Source organism: Mesitornis unicolor, unplaced genomic scaffold (assembly GCF_000695765.1).
Source record: "Mesitornis unicolor isolate BGI_N332 unplaced genomic scaffold, ASM69576v1 scaffold514, whole genome shotgun sequence".
Lineage (NCBI taxonomy): Eukaryota > Metazoa > Chordata > Aves > Mesitornithiformes > Mesitornithidae > Mesitornis > Mesitornis unicolor.
This window is the reverse complement of record NW_010177797.1, coordinates 41,657-50,701: the sequence shown is the minus strand read 5'-3', so window position 1 is coordinate 50,701 and position 9,045 is coordinate 41,657. Positions and strand designations below refer to the sequence as shown.

The 9,045-nt window shown below is 50.4% G+C and overlaps 1 protein-coding gene across 1 annotated transcript in view; it reads left to right on the top strand.

Moving 5' to 3' along the window:
- The window catches only part of LAMA5 (laminin, alpha 5), a 78,677-nt gene that overhangs the window by 36,595 nt on the left and 33,037 nt on the right, over positions 1 to 9,045 (top strand). Inside the window, 9 exon segments of the mRNA XM_010182207.1 lie at positions 3,133 to 3,248; positions 4,165 to 4,283; positions 4,583 to 4,673; positions 5,575 to 5,709; positions 6,135 to 6,197; positions 7,286 to 7,426; positions 7,800 to 7,937; positions 8,192 to 8,326; positions 8,818 to 8,952. Coding sequence (XP_010180509.1) covers positions 3,133 to 3,248; positions 4,165 to 4,283; positions 4,583 to 4,673; positions 5,575 to 5,709; positions 6,135 to 6,197; positions 7,286 to 7,426; positions 7,800 to 7,937; positions 8,192 to 8,326; positions 8,818 to 8,952 — 1,073 coding nt within the window.

Sequence of the window (9,045 nt, the reverse complement as noted above, 5' to 3'; positions counted from 1 at the left end):
CTGCTGAAGCGGACACTGCTGGGCAGTCATCCCACCCCTCCTGCCCTGCACAGAGCCAGCACGGTGATACCTGCCATAATGCTGCATGACAAGAGGCATCGCAGGGGCTTGGACGTGCTGTCCCTTTGTGTCCTGGGCCCCAGCTGTCAGAAACCTAACATTCTTCAAGGAATCTGTGCCACCCGTATGTGTGGAAGGTGTGCGGTGTGTCCCTCTGCACGTGTCCTGTCTCTTCAGATGCTGACGTGTGACAGCAACAGGGCGAGGAAATGCAAATAGAGGCAGACAAGGAATGGGAAATGGTCCGACCCTATTAAAAATCACACTTATGTTTCAGCCTGTCTGGGAGGTCTGTGCTTCTCATTTTAACTTCTCTCTTCTGCACATTGCTGTGTTTCTTGTTGTTGCCCAGAAAGGCAGGATGAGCACTTTGATAGAGGTGAGGTGAGCTGGAAATCTTGGCAAAGACTTTAGGACATGATGGAGCGCGTTTGTGAGCTGACTTCCTGGCCATAAATGATAATGTTTATCCAGCTTCGGAAAGTTTCTCTGCAGTGCCAAGTTACAGAGGCTGCACATCCAGCTGTGTTAAGTTGGCAGCAGGTCTGGTCTCCATGTGAGTGTGTGTATGTGCAAGGGCTTGCAGAGTGTGGGCAGATCCAGTCTCCTCAAGGCTCCTTTGCACTTTTCACAACCGTCTCTGCCTCAAGATCAAGTGGGCTGAATCCAGCAGAGGGAAGGAGAATTCTCCTGGTTAAAGGTGAACACTGGCAGGATCAGCACAAACCTTTCTCCTGGTAAACCCTGTGAGCAGTGAGATAATCATCAGCGAGGACCTGACACATTGCACATGGAGAGCCCAGAAAGGATTTGTGTTTTCACATGTGTCTGCTGCTGATGTGAGCTCAGGAGGACCCTGTGAGTGCTCTGCATCTGTCCGATAAGAGCAGCTGTTTCCATCAGTTCCCTGCCCCATCGCAGATGCCACAAGAAATGGAGGGGACAACCAGCAAGTCCAGCTGCTACTTCTCTTCCTGATGCTGAAGATTACCATCATATTTAAACACAACAGCAGCCTGGCTGGTCAGAAAACAAAGCTGCAGGAGGAGATCGAGGATGCTTTCCCCCTGCCGGATCCTGAACACTTTTGGAAGAGAAAGCACCGTGTGTGCAAGTAGATTTGTGCCATCTGCAAGTCCCTTTTGCAGGTGGTTCTCCCTCTGTACAGTCAGAAGCAGTTAGAGGAAGGGGCTGTTTGTTCAGTTTTTGTGCAACTCAGATGTGCAGACCAAATCCAGATGCTGCAGCGCGTGTGCTCAGCTCTGACACAGCTGCTCGCTGGAAACTGTTTATAGTCTCTGTTATCAAGCATCAATTCCGGTGGTAAGGCTGCGGTTTTATTTTTTACGGCAGGATGACCAGGAAATATGTGCTATGTGAACACAGCCGCTCCCTCTTCGTCCTTGTGTATATTCAATCAATGAAACATGTAAATATTGTAACTTATGCACATTTGTCCATAACTCATTAGCAGCCCGGACTAGACACAAGGTGCAGTAAAGCTGCCGTGATGGATGAGCTCCCCGAGAGGTCGTTGCTAACTCTGGACAGCAGAGACTAAATAAATAGCTGCTCCTCCATCTGAAATGTGCATCTTTACTCACTGAGTGCCATCTTTTTGCATTCTGGGAACTGAACCAGTGCTTTCCAAACATCTTGAACATTAAAGAGATGGTTTGTGTGGCTGGAGCCATGTCCTCCAGCCACAGAGATTAACACCGCTCAGCAGGTTTATAACATCCTTGACTTAGTGACCGTCTTTCTCCACACTTATGTATTTAAACGTTAATCTTGATCTCCAGCTGCTGCAATGGAAAAAAAACCATTAAATTTAGTTTCCTTGGTGGTAGTCAGCCAGGTGAGAGGTCTGCGGGTGGTTTCATTACAGAGGAAGGGCCAAGATTTGCCTCTCATTGCATCTCCCTCTTGGATCTGCGAAACACGGGGAGAACAAAGTCTTGTGCTGCTGCCTCTGTCTGGCTGTTCACTACACATACGCTTGCAGGTCTCGCATATTAAAAATGTATGTAGGTGGAAATGATGGCACTCAGCAGCCATGGAAGAGTGTGTCTGCACCCCTGCATTTCACCCAGAGTGACTGCTCCACTTGGTTCTAATGATTTAAAAAATTACATTTATTTTTAAACACTGCTTTTGAATGGAAAAGCATTGGAGGAGGGAAAGATGGGAGTGGCAGACCGGCCCTGAGGGGAAATGAGTAATTGCAGAGATAAAAGCTGGAACATGCTGTATTATCCATAAGTCTAATACAACAGAAAGCGTTTGTGTTGGAAGGGAATCGCCTTCTGCTAAGTGGAAGTTTTGGAGCTGATGTCACTGCTGTTAATGAATCACCGTTGCGGTTGAGCAGGGACGAGATCCGTCGGTCGACCGTCGAGATTTCTTGCCTGGCGCCTCCGGAGCTGCCTGTTTACCCAGCACAGCCTTGTGTGTGCCAGCTGAGCAAAGCAGGAGGTGCATTTCACAGGGAGCATGGGGCCAGCATCTGCTGAAAAGCCTTAATTCAAATTTCATAGCCTTTCCCTCTGCAAGCACAGGTATATCTGAAGGAGGAGACGGGACCTGTGTGGCCCCATCCCTCTCCAGCTCTGGGCTATCATTTATTCCTTTCATGTTGACCCTGCATCGTGGTGGGGACATCTCTGTGTCCCTGCAGTGCTCAGTTTCCTCTCAAATAATTTGTTTCAGCTTAGGTTTTTACACTGCCACCTCCAACCATTTCATGTTTATGTTGTCTGTAGAGCTGGCTAGGCAGTGGCACACTGATTTTTCTCTAATGCTTGTCTCCCTTTGAAGAAAAAAGTGATTGTGGAGGAGAAGAAAGGGAGAGAACAGTATTGGAAGAGCAAAGTTTGGTGTTCGGCTCAGAAAATTATCGGCAATTCAAAAGTTTTAAAAAAAACCTTAAAAGCTTCTTTTCCAGAATATTTGGATGAACAAATGTCGCTCATTTGTGTACGTGACCAGTGCAAGTTGTGCACAGCAAGGTTATGCAGCACATCCCCATTGTCACCGCGGGTTTGGCTGTACCTGGTTCCCTCTCCCTTGCAGGCTGCAGTGCGACTGCCAGCACAACACCTGCGGCGGGGCCTGCGACCGCTGCTGCCCCGGCTTCAACCAGTTCCCGTGGAAGCCCGCCACTGCCGACAGCGCAAACGAGTGCCAGCGTAAGTGGGAAATAGGTTTTTCCTTCCTCTTCCAGCTGTTTTGTAAAGCAGAGGGTGACCCCATTTCACCAGCCCCTTGATGCTGCGGTGTAGAGAAGCCACGCACCAAACTGGTTTGGTTTATGGTGTGTGGCACTGGGTGAGGTGGAGATCACTGGTGCTGCAGAGAGGACAGTTTGCACAGTGGGTGATTGTGCTCGGTGGAGGCTCGCACTGGGAGGCCCAGTAAATCTCTATGGGACTTTAATTCTGCTTATGTTCCAGTTCCTCCTCCGTGTCCAAGGGTTCGTGCAGGCAAGTCTCGTTGCTCAATTCTGTCTCCAAGATGAATTACATTTGGATGTGTTTACATACAGGACATCTTTATTTGTCTAGAGAAACCTTTGGTAAATGCCGACAGCGGAATTTGTGCTGCACTGGGAGTGCAGAGCACAGAGCGTAGCTACATCACACGATCTCTTATAAACTTGGGGCAGCAAAGGACAGTTGGATCTTAATCCTGGGGCTTTATAAAGAGCACCCTCGCTGTGTGCTGAACTTCACAGCTCACCTCCATCCCGGATGGGATAAAAGAGGCAAGAACATTGCCCTCTAAACCAGATTACTTGAGGCCCCATAATTGGGTAACCTCTCTTTCTTATCTCTACACGCCTGCACATATTTTACTTCTGATCTTGTACTTGCTGCCTTATTTTGGTTGCAGACGAGACTTTGTGAGAGAGTCGCTGCTTCTGTGCTTTTGAACTGGAAGACTTCTGGGAGTAATCCCTCAGATGCATTCAAGCATCTTTCCTCATTGAAATGCAACCTATCCAATGTCAAATCCATGAGGAGGAGTTCGTCTCTTGAGACCCAGTTGGTGACTGAAGGTCCTCCATGGACTTGAGGCTTAGCTAACATCTCTTTGTATTTGCAGCTTGCAATTGCAATGGCCATGCCTACGACTGCTACTATGACCCAGAGGTGGATCGCCACAAAGCCAGCAAGAGTCGTGAGGACAGGTTTGAAGGGGGAGGTGTCTGCATTGACTGTCAGGTAGGCCTGAAGGGCTCCTGTGAAAAAGGCTGTTGTGAATTCTTGTGTTTGGTTCTACTGTCACCCTAGAGTCCAGCCTTGCTGGCAGCTCCCCCAACCCCATCACACACCCTCTGTTATCTTAATTAAGTCTCTCCCTGCAAATCTAGTCTCTAGATTTAGTTCTTCTAAGAGACCTAAATGGGTGCTGACACTTCAGAGTTGCTCCCTCCGGACCCTGAAGCTGTTAGTAAGATGACAGATGAACACTAATCCTGCAGGCAGAGGAACTGATGCCCCTCTAACCCACTGTCTTTCAGCATCACACCACTGGCATTAACTGTGAGAGGTGCATCCCAGGATACTACAGGTCCCCTGACCACCCCATCGACTCTCCGTACATTTGCTATCGTGAGTGTGATTTCCTCTGCAGGAAATAGATACCTGCTTGGGCTTGATGATGCTGGGCAAGGTGGTTTGAAGGAGTGGTATTGGGCTAAGAGGATGATGCTGGGCAAGGTGGTTTGAAGGAGTGGGATTGGGCTAAGAGATTTTTCTGGTGTAGAGAGTACAGCACTGTAAGAGATGTGGCATTGCCCATGGAAATGTGTGTCCATGCAGCCATCTGTACATGCAGACAGTACGTGTGTCTGCAGTATCAGTGAAATCAGAAGTGGTGGCATGCTCTAAGGCTGGAATGAGCTAAAAATATGTTATTACCCCTGCTGTTGCCTGCAGGGCAACATCTGTACATGCAGACAGTACGTGTGTCTGCCACCACAGAAGTGGTGGCATGCTCTAAGGCTGAAATGAGCTAAAAATATGATATTACCCCTGCTGTTGCCTGCAGGGCAGTCCAGTCTTAGCTATCATCTCTGTGCCCTTTCAGCTGGCAGCCCATTGCTCTCCATGCCCTAAGACAGGAATTTCTGGGCAGCAGTGGGTTATATCCATCGTGCTGGAGAGCCCAGCTCATTCTGGTAGCTGGGACTCATCAGCTGTTCTGCACTGCATCCTCACAGCAGTGTGCCACCACCATCACTATGGGGAAATTGGGGTTTCGTGGAGAAGCAAATTGGGGCTGTGCTGCTTTACTTGGGACCCTGCAGTGGGACAAGCACAGTGGGGGCAGTTGCTCTAAGCCAGACTCCTTTTGAAGAGTCAAAATTGCACTTTTTTATTTTTGGAGAGAATTTGCAGCAGGTGGTGGTGTCTCTTGTAGAGACTCTGTATCATAGCGATGCTTCTGTGGCCCATGGCTGGCCAAAGGTCTCAGTTGGTGACAGCCACTGCCTCTTGTCCCTCTCTGCAGGCTGTAACTGTGAGTCTGACTTCACCGATGGCACCTGCGAGGACCTCACCGGCCGCTGTTACTGCAAGCCCAATTACACCGGGGAGCATTGCGATGCCTGTGCCGAGGGGTACCTCAACTTCCCCCACTGCTACCGTAAGTGGGGAGTACAGGGGCATGGGGTGCCAGGTCTGGGACCCCACAAATCTAGCGGGTGCAGGAAGGGCCACCTCCACTCTGCAGGTGCCTTTTCCCTGTGCCACATGGAAGAGTTCCTGCAGGTGGGGACAGGCCCATGTTTGGCTTCACTGGAAGCTGGACCAGAGCTGAGCTGGGCTGAACCTGGCTCTCTGCAGCCAACAGGAGCTTCCCATTTGGCTGCAGTCTCATCTCTCCCTTTCTGCACAAGACGTCTTTCCAGAGCCCAGATTAAAACTGGTTGTAACAGATCTTTGTTTAGTGGGGCGTCTAAACTTTGTTCCACATTTTCATTCAGCCTTTTCAGCTTTGGGACTGGGATCCCAACAGGATTTCTTTGAGTGTGTGTGATGACCTGTGCAATCTCTCTTTTCTCTGCGTAGCCGTTCCAGCTTTCGCTCACAACGATACTGGAGAACAAGTGCTCCCTGCAGGACAGATAATAAGTAAGCAGTGCAATTTTCTTTGCTGCTTTGGCAATGACCATGCTATTATTGCTGCTATATGTCACTACCCAATGCAATATCAGGTCTTCAGCTTGTGTTGTAAGAGACAGCCTTGACTCAGTGGTTGAGAGAGGAGGCAGTTGAGGGGTGGAGGAAAGGAAGTTTTATTATCCCCTCTTTATAGACAGGGAAACTCTAGCCCGGAGTGACTGTGTGATTGTGTGCTTTTTCTGGGGTCCAGGCCAAGTGGGTACATCCCTTCTGACCTCCCTTTGAGGAACCCCCCAGGACCACAGAGGGGCTCTGACTGAGCTGAAACTCGAGCTGGATTCCCTCAAATCTCAGCCTTTAGGTTTAGATACAAACCAGTCCTTCTGCCACACCTGCATGCCCTGCATTTTCCATGGGGTAGACAGCACAGAGGGGTCCATGCCAATGGCCCACCTCTGCACGAAGCTGTGCGTGCCTGGGCAGCGTGCACAGGCAGCCGCTCCCTTTGTGTCGCTTTCACTGTTGTTTTGAAAGCTCGTCCATGTCCCCATCCCTGCTCCCCTCCGCCTCCCTTTTTTCTGATGCTCAATTTTCTCAGTTCATCTCCTCCCTTACGCTTTTTTTCCATCTCTTTTCCCACCGAGTCCTCCCCTGTCTCATGCTCCCCAGTGCGCTCCAGATAACCTTGTCCTTCCTTCTGACATTTTAAACTTCCAGACAGGTTTTTCTTTCCTGAGCTGGAATTTCTCACTTCCCTTCTCATTTCCCCGCCTCCCCCTCCCTCTGATTCTTGGGTGATTTTTGATTCGATGAGCTGTTTGTCTGCCCCATGCATTGCCCTTCTGTCCATCCAGCACTGTGCACATCTGCATGATGCTGAGGTCTCCCAACCACCCTGCGACCACACGAGGCAAGCAATGCTGCTCACTTGAGCAAGGTTTGGTTAAAACATTTACATCGGGTAGGAAGGTTATTAGGATGCAAATGCTTGAACTGTTGCCTCTTATGGCAGCTCCTTCCTCACGGGAGCTCTGCCCACCAGCACAGATCAACTGACAGCCCTGTGTGGTGTTGCTTCTCGTCTGTCCCCCCTCCAGACTGCGATTGCTACGCCGGCGGGACAGAAGGCAACGCCTGTCGCAAAGACCCTCGCGTGGGGATGTGTGTGTGCAAACCCAACTTCCAGGGAACACACTGCGACCAGTGCGCTCCGGGCCACTACGGACCCAGCTGCCAGCGTGAGTGACTTGGGGTCAGTGGTCCCAAGCTCGCCTCTGTGCTGGGGAGGAGCCCTCCTCTCCCTGCCCTCCCTTAACACAAGGGAGAAACAATTCCCCAGCCTCGCTTCCAAGTGACAAATTCCCATGACTTTTGCTGGTATTTTCCACCCAGCCCTGACCCTCCAGCATCCTCCCAGCTTGGGGGGTGCTCTTGAGAAATTCCCTATGGATGTGAGCTCCGGGCTAGGCATGCTTGCTGTCAGCTGTGTCCCCCATGGTTTTCCCCAGTGACTGCATTTCTACCCCAGAGGAACAGGCGCTCTGGTTCTCTTCCTAGGAAGGGGAAAGATGAATAAGCTGTTTATTTACTAATGCCCTTGTTGCTTTGCAGCCTGCCAGTGCTCCGGTCCTGGTCAGTACGATGGCACCTGTGACAGCGAGACAGGGCAGTGTCTGTGTCGAACAGGATTTGAAGGGCACTTGTGTAACCAGTGCGCTCCCGGCTACTTCAACTACCCTCTGTGCCAGCGTGAGTATCTGTGGGCCTGGGTGGGCACGCACAAAGCCAGAGGCTTCTGGCAGGGTTTTGAAGGAGGGCTGGGGAGTGGTTTTGTGGGCGTTTTGGAGGATATATGCAATGGGCAGAGATTGACAGTTTGAATGCTTAGAGCAGCACCTAAATGTCCATCTGAGAACCTCAGAATAAAACCAAAACCAACACTTATAGCCATGAGCTTTGTCCCGTGCTCCCAGCAGAGGGCAAACGGCTTCTCCCTGTTGTAGTGTGCGGCTGCAGCGCGGTCGGGACGCTGCCCGGAGGCTGCGACTCTGCTGGGAGGTGTTTCTGCAGACCTGAATTTGCTGGGCCACGGTGTGAGCAGTGCAGCCCTGGGCACCACTCCTACCCCCACTGCTACGGTAAGGATGTTAACGTTCAGTTCCTGCTGGTCTGTCACCTTTGGAAAAACGTGCTTATTTTTGCAAGAGTTTGGTGTTTCTCAAAATCAAAACCCATGTGGTTTGCACTGGGAATTTGGCAGGCTTGTTCTGGAGGTCATGGATCATGCCAAAACCTGGAAGACAAAGCAGTTTTTATCGGTCACACTTCCTCATCACAACCCTTCCGTGACCTGGTGTCTCAGCTTATGGCTTTTTTTTGTCACTTTAGTGCATTAACCTACTAAACTGCTGAGGAACATTAAATGGGCTGTAAAAAAACCCTCTGGGGCATTTTCCGGATATGGCCATGACTCTAGCTGAAAATATTCCGTCTCTCCAAGGGATTAAGAAATTAATTTAGTTCTGATGGAAATAGCTAATTCCTGTGGGAGTGAATGACAATTGAAACCAGCAGTGGTTGGCCACGGGTCACAGGTTTCCTCAGACTGTTGTGACTCCTGCTCTTACAGCTTGCTCCTGCGATTCCCGGGGTGCGGTGGACAACAACTGCAGCCCAGCTGGCCAGTGCCGATGCCACGCGAATTTTGCAGGACACGATTGCAACCAGTGTGCCCTGGGCTTCTACGGCTACCCCAGCTGCACACGTGAGTAACCCCAGCCAGCTCTCAGGGGAGGGAATAGCTGCTGCTACTGGCTTTGTAATGGTTTTCCTTTCCATAATCCCTCTCCAAGGGCTG